Consider the following 19,969-nt stretch of genomic DNA (forward strand, 5'->3'; position numbering starts at 1 on the left):
CCTGCTCTGACTTCAGAGGTCTGCCACACACTTGTGTGCAGTGGACCCATAAGGGCTGCCCAACATCCATCCCAACCCTACCCTTCTCCATGCAGAATGTCACCATTCCACTGAATCTGGGGTCCTTCACATCCATGCAGAGGGGCACAGGATTTGCTCCATAATGCATACCTAAATGCCTGCACACACATTTCCCCTGCACTAACACACACAGGGGAGAGGACTTTGCCTGTGCTGCATGCAGGGGGTAGAATTTACTAGAACTGGCTAAAAAAAGAAAAGTAGTATGAATTGTTTGTGAAAATGTCTGCAGAAAAGACTCGGTGGCTCAGGTTTTGTATCACAGTGTAGACATACCCTTATAAGCCGTTTCTAAAACTGATATTGCCTGGGGGAACTCATTATGTAGCTGAATAACATAGCATAATAAAATTACTACAGTACTGATTGTAGAAATGTAGCTGTCCTGTACAAAATGCTAACCAGTAGAAGGCAGCAGCTGCTCAGCTTTGAATGGCTTGTAATGGTTACTGATGTATGCTTACAGGCACTAGCAGTCCAGATCCAAGCACTGAACTGTCGAGGTTTCAAATCAAGTTTACAGGAAGTCCAGTGCTCTACATTCTCAGTTCTTTATGGTTCCTCTGTCATAATGTATGTTTCTTCTTTTCTAGGCACAAGTATTGTAGATTTCCCTGTTCAGTAATAGTCAGCATGCTATTATTCTATCACATGTTGGCTGTAGCTTCTCTTCAGATCTTCATCCTCTCAGGGAATTGGGCTCTAGCCAAGAACATCAACTTCTATAATGTGAGACCTCCACTAGACCGTAAGTAGCGAGTTGCGGCTTTCTTGTATTTGGGAACATAGGTTAATGTTTCAGCTATCAGCTTTTCCATTGTTATCCCTTGTTTTTAGGCTGACTCTTAAACATAAAGTGGCTGTCTCTTAGACATTTGGGATCTCCTCTGGAGTTTAAAACAAAACATTCATTTTGGTGCCTCCTATGGTTACTCAGTATCATTCCTAACATTTGAGATACAGTCTGAATGAAGTTGAACAGAGAGGGAGAGAACTGTTTTCTTTGATTTGTACTTTGATAATAAACCGTTTCAGATTTTGGATGCTTTTATTGCACTTTTATGTCTCAAAATGACTTTATTTTGTAAATGTAAATGTTTGCAACGGACTAGCTGTTTCTGTTTGTTTTTCTGCTTTTTTGGTGTGGGGGTAGGGAGGTAGGTGTATTGAACACTTTTAAAGTTATCACTAAATGAAAGTATGAAAGTTAGTAGGAAGTTAAAACCACTGTAGCAGCTGGGAAATCAGCTGTTAGTAATAGCATCACATGTCTGCTTCTTACCTTGCACTCAGATTACTCCCCCTGTGCACCCAACTGGATAAGAGTCTCTGTGATGTAAAAGATTAAAGTGGAAAAGTCGTGATGGTTAGCAAGTGGGGTGTTTGATGCCAAGCTGCTTTAAAACTCCTGTATGTGTGTATATAAAATGTTATAAAAACAGAATTTGAAATCAAACTCACTAATCCCTAATTGGCAACTTCTTGCTCAGAGTTGGGGGCAATGACTTGGAGCTGGTTTCAAAGCAGTATCTGCCACATCTAGAGAAGCAAAAGCTGATTAAATGTAGATTGTGTGACAGTATACATGTGTGCATACAGAGAGAAGATATGTGTATCTTCTATGTTATAATTCTGTATATGTAATGTGCAATGATACACTCTCTCTCCATTTAAACAGTGTTTTGAATGTGAGAGAGAATGAAAAGGCCAGGAAATGTTTTAAAGTTAAGACATGATGATGTTAGTACAAGAAGTAAAAGCTTCTATGGTAAGGTATGAAATAGTTCTTTTTTACCCAATAGATTGACATGAACTGTATATGCTATTCTTATACACGTGTACAAATGTGTGAGTGTGTGTGTGTGTATATATATATATATGCTAATTTTTATATATACGTATTTTTGTCTAATACATGTAAAAGCAAGCACTTTTTATTTGACATTTTAATTTTTGATATTTGCAAACTTAACATACTTATTATATTTTTAAAGCCACTCCATTTCCAAACAGCTTTAAGTGTTTCACCTGTGCAAATGCAGTTGACAATTACAACTGTAACAGATGGGCTGAAGATAAATGGTGTCCTGAAAGTAAGTGTGCCTGTCTTTGGGAGATTCTTTAAGGTATTTAATTTTGTTTTTCCCCTGATTCAACCATCTCTCAGACAGCTCATTATATAGGATTAAAATACCATCAAACTGATGCCCTGGGGATATATTTAGTAGTAATGAGTCTCATGATTTCTCTTGAGATGGATATTCCAGCCATTTGAATATGCTCAGCAATATTACAAATCATGTTGAAGGCCTTGTATATTAGACTTACAGTAGAACCTCAGAGTTATGAACACCTGAGGAATGGAAGTTGTTCATAACTCTGACATGTTCGTAACTCTGAACAAAACATTATGGTTGTTCTTTCAAAAGTTTTACAACTGAACATTGACTTAATACAGCTTTCAAACTTTACTATGCAGAAGAAAAATGCTGCTTTCTCTTTATTTTTTTCATAGTTTATGTTTAGCACAGTACTGTATTTACATTTGTTTTAGCTTTTTGACTCTGTTGCTGCCTGATTGCATATCTCCGGTTCCCAGTGAGGTGTGTGGTTGACCAGTCAGTTCGTAACTCTGGTGTTCATAACTCTGAGGTTCTAGTGTAGTATGTATTTGAATGAGTACTGTGTAAAGTATCTTTGTTTAGAATAAAGAAGCTGCTCACTAGAGCAGCGTTTTTCAAACTGTGGGTCACGACCCAGAAGTGGGTCGTGGAATGGAAAGGATTGGGTCACGGCAGCTCTGGTCAGCACAGCCAACCAGGCCGTTAAAAGTCCCGTTGGCGGGGCTGCCCGGGTAAGGCAGGCTAGTCCCTACCTGTTCCAACACCGCACTGCGCACCGGAAGCGGCCAGCAGCAGATCCGGCTCTTAGGTGGGGGCCATGGGGCTCCACGCACTGCCTCCACCCTGAGCACCAGCTCCACACTCCCATTGGCTGGGACCAGCCAATGGGATTTGGAGGGGGCAGTGCCTGTGAGCGAGAGCCATGTAGAGCTGCTTTTGTGCTTCTGCCTAGGAGCCAGACCTGCTGCTAGCTGCTTCTGGGGCACCGCGGTCTGCAGTGCCAGGACAGGTGGAAAGCCTGCCTCTGCACCCTGGCTGCACCCCTGACCAGGAACCGCTGGAGGTAAGCCCCGGCCCCAACCCCGTGCCCCAGTCCGCTGGCCCAGAGCCTACATCCCCAGTCCAGAGCCCTGACCCCCCTCTCACAGCCCAACCGCCTGCCCCAGCCCATACCCCAAATCCCTCATCCCCTGGCCCCACCCCAGAGCCTACATCCCTAGTCCAGAACCCTGACCCCCTCCCACAACCCTGCCCCCACCCTGAGCCCCTCCCACACCCCAAACCCCTCATCCCCAGTTCTGTTGGGTTGCGGGCATTAACAATTTTCTGCAACTGAGTTGCCAGAAAAAAGTTTGAAAACCACTGCACTAGAGTATGTATAACTAGAAATTCGTTAATGTAACTCGACCATTTTGATGGGTTGGCTAGCTTGTGCTTAGAGGAATTTTTGAGTACTGTCGTCTTAAAGCATAGTCACATTTTTGGGTGATGGAGGCCTTCTAGTGATGTGTGTGCACTGAGTGGAGAATATTTTTATAATTTATTTATAATTGGAGCTATACCAATCTCCTAGAACTGGAAGGGACCTTGAAAGGTCATTGAGTCCAGCCCCCTGCCTTCACTAGCAGAACCAATTTTTGCCCCAGATCCCTAAGTGGCCCCCTCAAGGATTGAACTCACAACCCTGGGTTTAGCAGGCCAATGCTCAAACCGCTGAGCTATCTCCCCCCTCCAAATATAGGATTTGAGATTGAGTATATAGCTGAATTCAGCCCTGTATACATTCTAGATTCAAAATAAATGATCAAAGCACAGCCCTAGCTGAGACTTCCATTTAATTACTCAAGATAGCTAGTCCAAAACTGACTGTGAAAAGTTACAAACTGATCTCGCTAAACTGGATGGCTGGGTAACATAGTGGCAGATGAATTTCAATGTTAATAAGTGCTAAGTAATACAGACTAGGAAAAACAATCCAACTATACATAGGTGCTGAAACTAGGGGTGCTGCCACATCCCCTGGCTTGAAGTGGTTTACATCATATACAGAGTTTACCGTTTGGTTCAACGGCTCTCAGCACCCCCACTACACAAATTGTTCCAGCACCTCTGCAACTATACAGATAAAGTGATGGGGGGCTAAATTAGTTGTTGCCACTCAAGAAAGAGATCTTGGAGTCATCATGGATAGTTCTCTGAAAATATTCACTCAATGTGCAGCGGCAGTCAAAACTGAATGCTAGGAACCATTTGGAAAGGGATAGATATGAAGACAGAAAATATCACAATGCCAATATATAAATCCACAATATGCCCAAACCTTGAATACTGCATATGGTTCTGGTTGTTGCATCTCAAAAAAGCTGTATTAGAATTGGAAAAGGTACAGAGGAGACCAACAAAAATGATTAGGGGTATGGAACAGCTTCCATACAAGGAGAGATTAAAAAGACTGGGACTGCTCAGCTTGTAAAAGAAATAACTAAGGGGGGATAAGAGAGATGTTTATAAAATCATGAATGGTGTGGAGAAAGTGAATAGCAAAGTGTTATTTATCCCTTCACTTAACACAAGAACGAGGGGTTGCCCAATTAAATTAATAGGCAGCAGGTTTGAAACAAACATGAGGAAGTACTTCACACAATCCACAGTCATTCAACCTGTAGAACTCGTTGCTAGGGGGTGTTGTGAAGGGCAAAAATATAACTGTTCAAAAAAGTATTAGGTGAGTTTGTGGAGGATAGGCCAATCATTGGCTATTAGCCAAAATGGTGGGGGCCAGACCCACATGCCCTGGGTATCCCTAAACGTCTGACTGCCAGAAGCTGTCTGGTGATGGGATGGATCACTCGAAAATTGTCTGTTCTGTTCATTCCCTCTGAAGTATCTGGCACTGGCCACTATCGGAAGACAAGATACTGGGCTAGATGGAGTATTAGTCTTGACCCAGTTTGGCCATTCCTATGTTATCCTCCCTCTTTGTAGTTTTATGCCAGATTAATCTAATATGTATCATAAATCTCTATAAACACACTTTTTGGATTCCTGTTTTCCAATCTTTTTGTCCTGTTTTCCTTGTGCTTGTAAAGAAACAAATAGTTTTATTAGATTGTCTTTATACTTCTAATGTAATGTTAGTCTTGTTTGCATTTCCTCTGAAGTTAGCAATTAACTTATCCAACACTGATACATGGTGGGAAAACAGTTTGCACTGTCAAATGATATTCCCCACTCCAAAGCCAGCTATTGCCTTAGTACTGTCTCCAAGAGTCAGCCGTTCAGGGGTAAAGACCATTTCTTAATTCAGTCCTGCAGTCAAAGCTAAATGTGCTACCAAATCTACCATCAGTCCGAATGTCTTTTGCAAAGTTAACATACTAGCTGAAACAATTACTTCTAATATTTAGTGCAGATTTGTTATTTAGGGATGACTTTATAAAAGACAGCATAAACCTTGCATTAGGCCTTTTATATAGCTAAGCTATAGGCATGCATCATTGCTGCATGTGGTTTCAGATGTGTTGTATGTGAACTCTCAAAATGGAAAGTGTCATGTTTCTGCACTATCAATGCATGCACTAACATTTGGCAGTAAAAACCTGAAGATCACATTTGGAAGAGAGAATAGCAGGGACATCTGAAACTAGGGAAGGTAATACATTACCCCAAAGAGAGGGAAAAGGAGGAAAAATGTTGGAAGAAGAGGAGTTGGGGGCTAGGGGCGAGGTGGTGTGGAAGAGTGAAATGAAAAAGGTAAAGAAGTCTAAATGGAGGGGAAAGAGAATGAGAAGGGAATGCAAGAGGTAAAGGAAGAACCAGGAGAGCAGCTGCTAAAACTAGCTAGCTAGAGATGAAGTGTTAGATACATAGTACAAATCTCAATGGCCTTCATAAGTTGCAGTTTAGGGGCCAAATGGCCCATTTAATTTAAGGTCTAGCTAATACATCATGACTGTTAAAGGATAATTTTTTTGGAATATAATGCCATCTTACTGCTCTAAACCCCACACAATCTCTAACTTTTCTCAGTGCAAGCACTTTATTGTAATTTGTCATTTAGTGAAAACTTTTGAAGTATGTGGAAGAGATCACACTGCATGAAAATAAACCTGATTTTGATTTATTTCTTAGATACAGAGTACTGCTTGACAGTTCATCATTTCACAAGCCATGGAAGGAGTACATCTGTGACCAAAAAATGTGCTACCAGGGATGAATGCCGTTTTGTTGGCTGTCACCCCCACAGAGAGACAGGCCATACAGTAAGCATCAGTTTTTGTAATGGAAAATGTTTGTTTTAAGACATTCTAAATAAGGAGCCTGTTCAGCACTTGTTACTCAAATAACTACTGCTGGAGTGAATAACACCTCCCAAATGAGACTATCTAATGTTTGTCAGGGCTGGGTCATGAGCAGCCGGAACTTGTAGTCAGAGCCGGGGTTCACAGTCAGGAGCCAAGGGTCAGTTGGGTCAAGATACTGGGAGATCAGAGGCATAATACAAACTGGAGATCAGCACCACAAGTCAGATGCCATGAGCCAAGCCAGGTCAGGGCACCGGGAAGTCAAGTCAAGGGATCAGGAACAGAAGGCACAAGGTACACAGTACAGAGCGTGGTGGATCCCAATCATTTGGACTGCTTCCTGTTGCTGGTTTAAGTAGGTTGGCTACCCTGGCATGTCAAGGGTGGAGCCTCAAACTGAGGCTGGGCGTCCTGGGTCAGCAGTTGTCAGCAGGCTGCCAAGTGGAAGGCTGAAGAGTGGCTTCTCCTGTAAACCCTGTAGATCTGGGTTTGAGGCCCCTGGATCATGAAAATGTTTTAGTAATGGAAGTCAAAGTTCTACAACAGGAGCCAGATTAGCACCTCTTCCTATTTTTCTAGGAAGAAGTTAAGCCGTAGTTGCGAGGGAGGGTCAAATTCTTGAGTCAAATTTAGCTCAATAATGCCATTTGCTATGGTGATTATAACATCAAGCTACTTTGTTAGAGGATCAGAGTTCCAATTCAGACTTGGCCATTCCTTTTCTAGGTGGCAGTTGGCTGGCTTGCTCATAAAAGAAGTAGTTTCCCTTTGGAGAGGATGCACCTCTTGTAGCTCTATAGTGACCTTTCTGGCTAGATGCAGCCATGTTCAGCTTTATTCAGTCAGAAGGATAATTTCCCCAGTGTAAGTCATGGAAACAAAACAACACTGGATTTAGGCTTGGAACTTGCTATATTTCTTTGGGCAGCAGTGTCAAAAAAGCACTGCTATGTTAAGGGGCTGGTGTAAGTTAAAAGGACCCATGTCTTACAAACCACAAGGGACTGAAACAAAAGCTATATGCCATTGTCACATTTTGTGAAATCCAGACTAGTGAGGGGCTGTGTCACTGCCTGCCCCACAACCTTGGGAGCCTCTCAATGCTTTGCCTTTGTAGCTCCAACCAAGGCCACTCACAAATGGCCTAACAGCATGCAGGTCATACCCGGAGTGTCTGTGTACAGCAACAGCCATGGTCCAGCAATTCTGACTCCAGCAGCCTATCAGCAACACTCCAGTCACACTCTGGCTTCTGCCAGCCTCGGTTACTACTTGCAGGGTGACTCCGACATGCTCCCAGTCCTAAACATTCCCATAAACGTGTTCTGCACTGTCCAGCCCTCTTCTGGACAGTTCAGATATCAAAGGTCCATTGCCCCTGTAAAGGGTCAATATCCAACGGTTTGCTACTGTAACCCTCTGCCAGGCCGAATTGATAGCAGCAAGGCCCGGGTTCAATACATAGGAGTCCCTTCCCTACAACATAATGCAAACCAGCTCGAGCCCTCACCCAGTGACCTGGGAAAATCTTATACACACATCCCTGGGAGCCTCAAAGAGGCAATACTTCCCCTCTCGCAAGCACAGAGTCTCAGTGTAGCAGAAAATGTTTAGGCAGCAAAGAATCCTGTGGCACCTTATAGACTAACAGACGTTTTGCAGCATGAGCTTTCGTGGGTGAATACCCACTTCTTCAGATGCAAGTCTTGCATCTGAAGAAGTGGGTATTCACCCACGAAAGCTCATGCTGCAAAACGTCTGTTAGTCTATAAGGTGCCACAGGATTCTTTGCTGCTTTTACAGAACCAGACTAACACGGCTACCCCTCTGATACTTGAGAAAATGTTTAATAACATGAGATAAACAACATAGCATTAAATTGGGAAAACACCTCAACTAGGCCGTGTCCTTTTCCCTGGGCTCTTGAGTCCAGCAACCCCAAAATCACCCCAAGACTCCAAAGTCCAATACCTCAAATGTTCCAAGAATCCAGCAACCCAAAAATCACCCCAAGACTCCAAAGTCCAGTACCTCAAATGTCCCAAGAGTCCAGCAACCCAAAAATCACCCACAGTCCCAAAAGTCCCACAACCCAAAAGTCTCTGTCCCTGGTCAGTGCAGCCCCAGAGTTCAAGAGTCTATCTGCAGGGGGTTCCCCCCCGCCAGCCTGGGTAGAATGGGGCACCTTACATGGTCCGGGGCCGACTGCCCTGCCTGTCCGTGGGATTCTGCTTCCGCCTTCCTCACGAACTGCTCAGCTCTGCTCCGCTCTGCCAGCTGCTCTGCTCCACCAGCCGTCCCGTGATCCGCTCCAGCCGTCCCCGCAAACTGCTTGGCTCTGCTCGCTCCGTGGGCCGCTCCAACCATCCCACAAACCACTCTGCTCTGCCAGCTGCTCTGCTCCACCAGCCAACCTGTGATCCGCTCCAGCCGTCCTCGCAAACTGCTCGGCTCCGCTCGCTCCGTGGGCACTCCAACTGTCCCACAAACTGCTCCGCAATATAGCTTCAGGCTCCCCCACTAGTTAGCACGGCTCTTTAGTGATTTCAGCTCTTAGTGAGTTCAGCTCAGTAACCTGTAACTTAGATTCTTAAGGGAATCAAAAATCAGCTCTGATATTCAACAGTGGAGAGAGGAGGAGGTGCAATTGGTGCTTCTGGCTCACACAAGGAGCCCATTCCCTTGTCTAGCGAGTGCCACTCAATTGATGGTGAGACTCCCTGTCACAAAGCAGTTTCACAGTTCCTCATCCACACAATCAGGGTGACAACACTCCACTCCTCCCGCCCCAACAACAAAGAAACTGGGGATCCCACAGCTGCCGAAGCAACCATCCCAGGCTGCCGTGCTCTATGCCAAGCGGGGTGGGTGTGCCTATGCAAACACGATCAGCCCCTGAAATTCTTTTCCACACTTGCCATAATTCACCACCAGATGTCAGGGTAGAGCTTATCCTGACTCTGCTTACACTACTTTAACTGGAGTTACCAAACACTCAGTTTAAACACACACTGGATTATTTTAGATAAAAATAAAACAAGTTTATTTACCAACAAAGAGAGAGGTTTTAAGTGAGTACAAGTATAATCTATTAGTCAGAAATGGTTACGAGAAACAAAGAAAATGCTTTCTAGTAGCTAAAACTTAACAAGCTAGACTTGGTTCAAGGTAAAATCCTTACCCACATGTTCCCAGCAACAGGACTAACCAAATTCTCAGGTCAGGATTTCCCCCCAAAGTCAAGGGGCTGGTTCTTTTGTCATCTTAGGAGAAAGAGAGAGAGAATTTGTGGTGTTTTTGCCCCTCATGTTTATAGTCCAGTCACCCTTTGAAATACGTTTTCCTGAGGGTTACCCCTAGACAAAGTTCATTCCAGCTGTGAGGACGGAGACATGGACTCTTGTGGTGAAAGAGGTTCCATGTTGTTGTTTGCTAAATTGCAGATCAATCTGTTCCTGCCCCGCTTCACTGCCAAAGAATGGCCACTTTACCAGTGATTGCCAATCAACTTTGACATCTGGCTAAAGGCGTCGGCTTGTCATTTGTCTTTGAGAAACCAGTTTACCCCCTCCACAGACTCCACACTGTAGTAATAATTTCAGCTTATGTTCATAACTGTTAATATTCATGTTTTACACAAGAATATTGATTTGTTTATTAGTTTTTAAATTATACCTCAGATGGCATATTTTGCACATAGATTAATACAGTAATGTGTAGGGTGTGAATAGAGAGGTGATTTTGGTCACAACCATTTGTAAGTGGAAAAAAATGTACTACAACGTTTGTTGATATGTCTGATTAACAAGATACCAGACTTTAACGCCATGTCATTCTTATTACCACATTGCTTTTGTCCCATTTCAGTTATGACCTAATTTTAGCATCTGGTAAATTACAAATTTCTAAAATTATAGATTATTACTTTATATAGATGGTATAAACCCATTGATTTCTAGTCTAATTCACTGTAAAAATGAATCTTTATTTTTAAAAATATAGAGTATAGTATAATGTTGAAGAGTTGTGTACTAGTGTGTCATACATACTGACTGACATAAACAACCATTGCTGTAACTCTTGCTTTTGAAAAGGAAGTATAGCAAACTTTCTAATGTGACAGACCCAGACCAGTGGGGTACAGGAGTCTGGTAGAAGGCAAATATACTGGCCACTGGATGAACAGTTTTCTGTTCCCTGAGTGACCAGAGCAGGGGCTGCACTAGAGCAATCAGGAACCCGCTAGAACCAATTAAGACAGGGATGCTAATTAAAACTCCTGGAGCCAATTAAGAACTTACTAGAATCAATTATCGCAGGCAGGCTAATCAGGATACCTGGTTTAAAAAGGACCTCCCATCAGTTAGTGGGGGGCAGGCAAGGAGCAGGAAGTGAGAAGGGGGGCTGCTGGAGGACTGAGGAGTACAAGCGTTATCAGGCTTCAGGAGGAAGGTCCTGTGGTGAGGATAAAGAAGGTGCTGAGAGGAGGCCATGGGGAAGTAGCCCAGGGAGTTGTAGCTGTCACGCAGCTAATACAGGAGATGTTGTAGACAGCTGCTATCCACAGGGCCCTGGGCTGGAACCCGGTGTAGAGTGCAGGCCGGTGTAGAGTGCGGGTTCCTCCCATCCCTTCAACTGCCTATCTGACACAGGAGGAGTTGATCTGGTCTGAAGAGACACATCAGAAGGGAAGGTCTAATTTGGATAGGGATCTGACTTGTCCCTGACCCACTAGGTGGGACAACAGAGACTGCGGAGATTGTTCTCCATTTCCTCCAGGCTGGCCAGTGATGAGGTTAGCTGAGTGAACAGCAGGTTTGAGTTTCTAGCAAAAGTGGCCAAACTGAAGGCTGCTGTGAATCTCTGAGGCGAGCAAATCTACCAGAAAGCGCAGGCCCCACCAAGGCAAAGGAACTTTGTCACACTAGGTAAAATGGTTAGAATGTTTTATATCCTGACCTATATAATACAGAACTGGAAGGATATTTTAGAAATCAGTGTCTTAGTAAAGTCTTTTAGCAGGATTTGAATGATCTTAGTGTGTAAGATTTCAGATATCTTGAAGATAGCAGACAATCTGTATGTTAAATATGAAAAGACATATATATGTTGCATTTGATCTGAGCACAGACTCCCGTTGATGTCAATGAATGTTGATGGATTGAGGGAAATATATGGCCTTTAGGAGCACCAGCCTGTCTTATGCTGCATTTTATCTTGTAAAATATACTATTGTTCCTTTGCATACAGTGCAAACTGCAGTGTGGAAATGGGTACGCTCTGCAACTGCTCAAGTAAGGAACATCAGTTTCAATGTTTCTCCAAATAAACTACTAGTGAAGAAGATGATGAACATTAACAGTTGTTCTCTAGCATTGGAAATTTGACAGAAGATGCAAATGTAAAGATCAAAATACGAGATGATGCTGTATAAAAGCTTATGAGGGAAATTAAACATGATCATAGTCTATTTTCATTAAAAAATGTGTGACAAGAAAACATTCTAAAGGATGTTTGTGCTTAATACATAGGAAGGTGATAATTATGGGATGCTTTCCCTACTTTCTTATATGTTGAGAAATCTGTCAGACATAGCTAACGGTTAACTATCATCAGATCATGGTAACAGGAGTCCATTAATTACAGTGCACGATAATGAGCTGTGAGAACACTGCCGTGCGTGATTTTGCAGCCGTAACTGATAGGCCAACTCAGATCACAGGCTACCAGACGAAAGTAATTACTATTGCTGGTTGGGAATTTTCTGGCAAAATGATTTTGTTTTGTTTGTTTGTTTTTTGGCTAAACATTGATTTTGTGAAAACAAACTATTTGTGGGAAAGGGTCAGTTTCAGCAGATCTGATTTCCTAATTTTTTGGGGGAGGAGAATGTTTGAAAGGACTTTTCATTTTAAAATACTAGTTAATTTATAGTTTTATTTTTAAAAAGGTCAAAATCTAAGTGAAACATTTTGATTGACTGGATTTTAGGTTAACAGATTTTTTTTGAGACTTTGACTTTTTGTCAAGATTCAGTGTGGGGGAAAAAAATTGCAAAATCTTAAACTCTTGTGGGACAGGAAAACGGTTTCCTTCCCAGCAATGGTGATTAGCTTATTTTTTAGTAATAACTAGGGCTGTTGATTAATCGCAGTTATCTCACGCAATTATCTCAGTAAAATTAATCATGAATAAAAAAATTAATCACGGTTAATCACAGTTGTAATCACACTGTAAGCAATAGTGAAATTTATTAAATATTTTTGGATGTTTTTCTACATTTTCAAATATATTGATTTCAATTACAACACAGAATACAAAGTTTACAGTGCTCACTTTATATTATTATTTTTTATTACTAATATTTGCACTCTAAAATGATAAATGAAAGTATTTTTCAATTCACCTCATATGAGTACTGTAGTGCAATTTCTTTATCGTGAAAGTGCAAATTACAAATGTAGATTTTTTTTTTTGTTACATAACTGCACACAAAAACAAAACAGTGTAAAACTGTAGAGCCTTCAAGTCCACTCGGTCCTACTTCTTGTTTAGCCAATTGCAAAGACAAACAAGCTTATTTACATTTACGGGACATAATGCCCCTGCTTATTATTTACAATGTCACCTGAAAGTGAGAATAGGCGTTCGCATGGCACTTTTGTAGCCAACATTGCAAGGTATTTACATGCCAGATATGCCATACATTCGTATGCCTCTTTATGCTTCGTCCACCATTCCAGAGGACATACATCAATGCCGATGACGCTCGTTAAAAAAATAATGTGTTAATTACATTTGTGACTGAACTCTTTGGGGGAGAATTGTATGTCTCCTGCTCTGTTTTGCCTGAATTCTGCCATATATTTCATGTTATAGCAGTCTCAGATGATGACCCAACACATGTTGTTTGTTTTAAGAACACTTTCACTGCAGATTTGACAAAACGCAAAGAAGGTACCAATGTGAGATTTCTAAAGATAGCTACAGCACTTGACCCAAGGTTTAAGAATCTCAAGTGCCTTCCAAAATCTGCTAGGGACTAGGTGTGGAGCATGCTCTCAGAAGTAAGTCTTAAAAGAGCAACATTCTGATGCAGAAACTACAGAACCCAAACTATCAAAAAAGAAAATGAACCTTCTGCTGGTGGCATCTGACTCAAATGATGAAAATGAACATGCATTGGTCTGTACTGCTTTGGATCATTATCGAGCAGAACCCATCATCAGCATGGATGCATGTCCTATGGAATGGTGGTTGAAGCATGAAGGGGCATATGAATCTTTAGGGCATTTGACATGTAAGTATCTTGTGACGCTGGCTACAACAGTGCCATGTGAATGCCTGTTCTCACTTTCAGGTAACATTGTAAACAAGAAGCGGGCAGTATTATCTCCTGCAAATGTAAACAAACTTGTTTGTCTGAACAATTGGCTGAACAAGAAGTAGGACTGAGTGGAGTTGTAGGCTGTAAAAGTTTTACATTGTTTTAATTTTGAATGCAGGTGTTTTTTACATAATTCTATGTTTGTAAATTCAACTTTCATGATAAAGAGATTGCATTACAGTACTTGCAATGGGGGAATTGAAAAATACTCGTTTGTTTGTTTTTTATAGTGAAAATATTTGTAAACAAAAATAAATATAAACTGAGCACTGTACACTTTGTATTCTGGTTGTAAATGAAATCAAGATATTTGAAAATGTAGAAAACATCCAAAAATATTTAAATAAATTGTATTCTATTATTATTTAACAGCATAATTAATCACGATTAATTGCAATTAATTTTTTTAATTGCTTGACAGCCCTAGTAATAACCCTTGCAGTTGAAAGCATATACACTATAAACTTCTGCTGCAGTCACTCCTGTCTACCAATCTCCTTTTTATTAACAGGAATGCGTTTCTTGCTGTGAAGGGATGATCTGCAATGTAGAAATACCAACCAATCATACAAATGCAGTGTTTTCAGTAATGCATGCTCAGAGGAAATCAGATGGCAGCAGGAGGACAATTAGCATTCCGGTGCTTGCATCAGTCATAACAATTATGTTGTTATGATGCAGCTTTCAATGTGCCAAATATGATTCAGAGGGATAAACTTTATGGGCTCTAACATGAAGCTATAAGAAGAATGTTTCAGTTTGAATAAAGTCACCGTTCCCCTTCAGATTATAGAAGATGGTAGGAAAACATGGACATGCACATCATGAAGTTTGTTGATCATTTATTGAAAATTCTTTTAAAGAGTCTGAAGTATTTAAAAGAAAAAACTGGTGACCAGACACTGTAGTAGACTTTAACCAGTTATCTGAATTCTTCATTTGGTGGTGGAAGCGTGTATACATTCTGCACATTACTTGAACAAGGAAACTGATTGTCTGTAGGCAGTCGATTGATCAGGTGAGCTAAAGGAGTACTTCTAGATGCAAAAGCTATGCCAAGCTTATCTCAAGAGAAGCCACTTTTTTCATAACTTTGAGTATTACTTGTTGTGTTGAGTCTCTTGTCTGCCTTATTGATGAGAAAATGTTATGTTTAAGTTCATCCTTAACATGGTGTTCATGGAGAACTGTACATTTTCCAACAAGGTGTCTAAGAAATAGACAAAAGTGCTTTTTTAAAATTCAGTTTTGGTCAGAACTTTCATGTCCTATGGAAAAACTGAAAAATATTTTTGTTTTTTTGTCTCTCCTACTACAACATTGTGATGACACCTCAGATTATAAAATAATGAATTAAAAAAAAATCCTAACAAAAGATGCCCCACTGCTTAGGCTCCTACAAGTCTCTGTTTAGGCATGTAACTAAAAGCAGTCTGATTTTCAAGAGTGCTGAATACCTGTATCTCCCATTGTCTTTGATAGGATTTGTGGGTGATCAGTTCTTCCAGATACCTCACCACTTTTATTTAGGAGCCTAATGTTAGGCACACAGCTTTGAAAAGTATGGCCTAAGTTTCTAAAAATAATGTTGCCAGTCTTACCTTTGTTTTCATAGCTGTATTAGATTTTTTTTTAAAGGCCTGGTTTATTGCATATTTTGACTAATGTCGCACATCTGACCAGTTGGAAAAATTAGAAATGGTAGAATTTAGGTTACTGTTGCACATTACAAAAAAATCTGTTTTCCTTTGTAGGCCTTGCAATGAACAATGTGTGTGTCATATTTTATGTGTATTCTTATCCCTCTGGTTCAAGGGCTGGATACTTCAGATTCACTGTCTCTTTCACACGAAGAAGTCAATCCTGAAGACTGATAGAAATTGATTTCACTTATTTTCAGTCAGTATTCGGTCTGATTTGCAACATACGCCAGTGTTGACTATTTTTTTAATATTTTTGGCTCAGATTCTCTGTGCTTGAAAACTCCCTGATCCTGTGAACCAGCATATGTCAGCCCGGTCCTGAGCACAACCTCAAGGCTCCCAGCAGTCTCTGGGACCTGTGTTGATGGTTATGGGTGGAGGGAAGTTTCAGCCATGCCTCCTTTTTTGCCCAAGCCTGCACTCAGAGCCTTCACTTACTGGATCCACCATCCCCTTTGCACTACAGCATGGTCATGAGTCTGACCCATACAGTTTGAACAGAGCACTGTATTGCATTTTTTGTTTCAGAATTTTTTTTGGTACTTTATTTGTGAATTCACAGATGTAACCACTAACAAGTTAGACTCTTTTGATTTCTCATCATCTTAGTTTTTCAACAAAGCTTTCTGTTTAATCAGAATTGGTTGAAAAAATGAGGGGGAAAAAGTTGTGAAAATTTTGTCCAAATATTTTTGTGGGATTTTTAATTGAAATTTTCAGTGCAACATAAAGATTTCATCAAAAATTGAATCTTTCTGAAAATTTTGACCAACTCTGTAGTTTCAGCCTCTGTGTGTCAAATCTTTTGTATTTCTCTCTAACTTGTTTAAGTACACTTAGCTATTTTAATTTTAACTGGCAATTGGAAAACCTCCTTCGCTGATGTTTTCAAAATTGATGATGATCTATACCAACAAATATCCAGAGAAGTTCTTAGAATGGTGACCCTTTTTCTTCTATTTTTCCTGTATGCAAATATGTGACATGTCTAACATCTATCTCTATGATCTGATGAAGAGGCACTTATGAGAAATAATTTAGAGTTGTAAAAAGTTACAGATGGAAAAGATCATTCACTCCCTTCGCTTGCCAATGCAGGGTTCTTTCCTGCCATCTAAATCTAAATATTTCAAGCAATGGATTTTTGACATCACCTTATGGAAGACTGACTATTCCGAAGTCCAATAGATCAAGCTATAAGGAAGAATTTCCTAGTATTAAGCAAAATGTTTCTTTCTTTAAAGGTAATGTCTTTAATGCTTCTTTAATTGTTATATCAGTTTAGCAGGTAATGACAGCTGTAGCTGAGATCACAGAACACTGTCTATTATTAGTTTCTGGTTTTAGGTTTCTGAAACATTCTCTTGTGGGCTGACATTTTCCGGACTTGGTTCTCTGCCTGAAGGTGAATTCTTCAATAAAATTAAAGCAAAATCTTTTCAATGGTTTTCTGAACTATGAAAGCATGTAAGAATACACTTTTTCCTCACTTCTTCCTCTTAACCTGCACACTCCCACCCCTGGCCAGCCCTTCAGGCTCTAGATGCTCCCTCAAATTCTATTCCTTGGAATGATTTGTGCAGTTGAAAATGACCATATAACAAAGCTTGTGGCCTTAGATGAGTTTACTGTAAATAGTTTAAGAAGATCTAAAACTTTACATTTGTTTATTCTGCAAATAAGATTCCAAACTACACAACTTGGGAGCAGAGCTAGGATCTTGAAGTACTGGCCAGAAGGTTGGCCATGCTTATGCTACTTTAAGATTTTCTTGAAGTGATAAGATTATCTCCTGTGCATGCGCAGGTGAGGAATGCAATTGACAATAATAAGAGACAGTAGTTCCTCATTGGAAGTCTGGTGCTTGTTAAATCTGCACATGTGCAGGCTGCTAATGACATTGATAGGCTAGCTGGCCTTGGTTAATTGGTGCCTGCTAGTTATAAAACTGTTTTTTTTCTTTTTAAGAAACTCTAGAAAATAAATGCAAAAAAACGGTCAATTCAACATGAAGGTTGCACAGTTAAGCACTCGGATCAGGACATGTGAAAGTTAAAATTGACTGTGCATCATTGCCTCTGCCTTTTTGCACATACATACAGTAACTCCTTGCCTAACGTCGTAGTTATGTTCCTGAAAAATGCGACCTTAAGTGAAACAATGTTAAGCTAATCCAATTTCCCCATAAGAATTAATGTGAATGTGTGGGGGGGGGTTAGGTTCCAGGGAATTTTTTTTCATCAGACAAAACACTATATATTATGTTTTAAACAAACAATTTAATACTGTTCACAGCTATGATGATTGTGAAGCTTGGTTGAGGTGGTGACGTTAGAGAGTGGAAGAAGGAGGGATATTTCCCAGGGAATGCTTTGCTATTAAATGATGAACTAGCACTCAGCTGAGCCCTCAAGGGTTAACACATTGTTCTTAATGTAGCCTCTCATCAAGGCAGCACAAACAGAAGGGAGGGGAGACAGCATAGCAGACAGAGATAGACAGACACACCTTGTGTGTGGGAGAGCGATAGATGCACACTGCCCCTTTAAGTAAGCTGACCCACTCTTAAGCGCATTGTCTTTTTAAGTGGATCAGGAAGTTGAGACAGCAGCTACTGCCCCAAGCTCTCTCTGTCTCTCTCCCTCAGTGTCCTCATCCTGCTCTATATGGAGAAGGGGTAAGCGGGTACAGGACTAGAGAGGAGGGGGACACCCTGACATTAGCCCCCACCCCCCCGCACGGCAAGCAGGAGTCTCTGGGAGCAGCTCCAAAGCATAGGGCAGGAGCAGCACATGGCAGTGGGGGGAGGGACAGTTGAACTGTCGACTGTTAGCCTGCTGGGCAGCTGCTGCACAGGGAACTTAGGGGAGCGGGGAACTGATAGGGGGATGCCGGTCCACCCTGGTTCCAAGCCCCCACCAGCTAGCTGCAACGCGCTGCTCTTCCTGCAAGCAGTGGTACAAAGCAGGCGGCTGCCAAACAACGTTATAAGGGAGCATTGCACAACTTCAAAGGTGCATGTTCCCTAATTGATCAGCAACGTAACAACGAAACTACGTTAACTGGGATGACTTTAAGTGAGGAGTTACTGTAAAACCTCTATATTTGTGATTGCATTTTATCTTGGACATACTTGTGAATCTAAGTTCATAGAAAAAGATTGTGTTCTAGTGTATTAGAGAAATAGGATGTTATTACATAATTTAAGACTGCATCTCAATGGGATACAGAGGTTTCATATTAAACCTTAGCTTTCACATTTTTTGACTTCATAAGGCTTGCATGTGCAGTCATTATATTAATGTAGCATTTTTGTATTTAAGAAATAGGTTAAAATATGGGCTACATTCTGCCCTCAGTTATCAATATACAAATCCTATTAATTTCAGTGGGAGCATCTGAGGGCACCATTTGACTCTAGGAGTATGATTTGCAGTAGCTAGGCATTGCATGTACTTACACACATGAATTTTCTCCTACCAAACAGGCATTAAATGTGGTTGCATTGTCATCAGTGATGGGCTAAATGTCTTTGGATGCAGCAAACAATCATTAAAATGAATGGGAGCCATATTCAAATGTATCCTAGGACAGAACAATCCCTTTGTATTATGCTTTGAAATAAAATTAAATATATGGTGTGAAATCCAATCCATGGAGTTATACCAGCGTTGAACTTTGCCCTTGACTGCTATGAAGATTAAGATATCACGACCACAAAATGGTTATTTCAAGCTTATAACAAATAGTACCCAAAAAGGCGATTGCTCTTGTCTTTGAAGTAATTTGTACAGTTAAGTGGTAAACAGCTTTGTTTAAATATTGCATTTTTACATTGTACTAGGGACAGTCTAGAGTCGATTGTTTTTCCAAAGTTTGAATGTATTTGTAACAAAACATCTTCACTATTCAATGTTTGTGTCTGTATCTGTGTTTCTTATCTCTGTGTTCCTGTTTTAAGGCTTCTTTGAAAAACTGGCACTTTTGATTAAAGGTATTAAAATATTAGTTGGTGGAGAATATTTATATATTGAAATAGCCAAGAAGAAAGAATTGACTTTTGCTACTTAAAAAATTAAATAGTGTGGGCCAGAGACTGTCACTCTTCTTAGCACTTTGACTCCAGGAGGAGCCATTCCAGTCCCTCGTTTCCAATGGACTTATATATTACTCAGTTTGGTAAGTAAAAGTGGCAGATTTTGGTATTGTGGGATTTATGGATCTAGAATTTGAGGTCAGATTGTGATGCTTATAGTCTTCTTGTTTATTACTGTTACCCTTTCTTCCAATGCCAGTGCCCAGCTTCTGACACTACTGCTGATTGGTAGCAAAGTTCTTGGGTTTGAAGGTCAGCGTCTCAGTAATATATGG

The 19,969-nt window shown here is 40.9% G+C and overlaps 1 protein-coding gene across 1 annotated transcript in view; it reads left to right on the forward strand.

The window, feature by feature from the left end:
* Positions 1–17,781, forward strand: part of LYPD6B (LY6/PLAUR domain containing 6B) — a 119,408-nt gene extending 101,627 nt beyond the window's left edge. The window contains exons 4-7 of the mRNA XM_045032324.1: positions 675–829; positions 2,076–2,174; positions 6,336–6,466; positions 14,407–17,781. Of these exons, the coding sequence (XP_044888259.1) occupies positions 715–829; positions 2,076–2,174; positions 6,336–6,466; positions 14,407–14,571 (510 nt within the window). The 5' untranslated portion in view covers positions 675–714 and the 3' untranslated portion in view covers positions 14,572–17,781. The remainder of the gene's footprint in view (positions 1–674; positions 830–2,075; positions 2,175–6,335; positions 6,467–14,406) is intronic.
* The last annotated feature ends 2,188 nt before the right edge of the window (positions 17,782–19,969 follow it).

This window comes from Mauremys mutica, chromosome 10 (assembly GCF_020497125.1).
Source record: "Mauremys mutica isolate MM-2020 ecotype Southern chromosome 10, ASM2049712v1, whole genome shotgun sequence".
Lineage (NCBI taxonomy): Eukaryota > Metazoa > Chordata > Testudines > Geoemydidae > Mauremys > Mauremys mutica.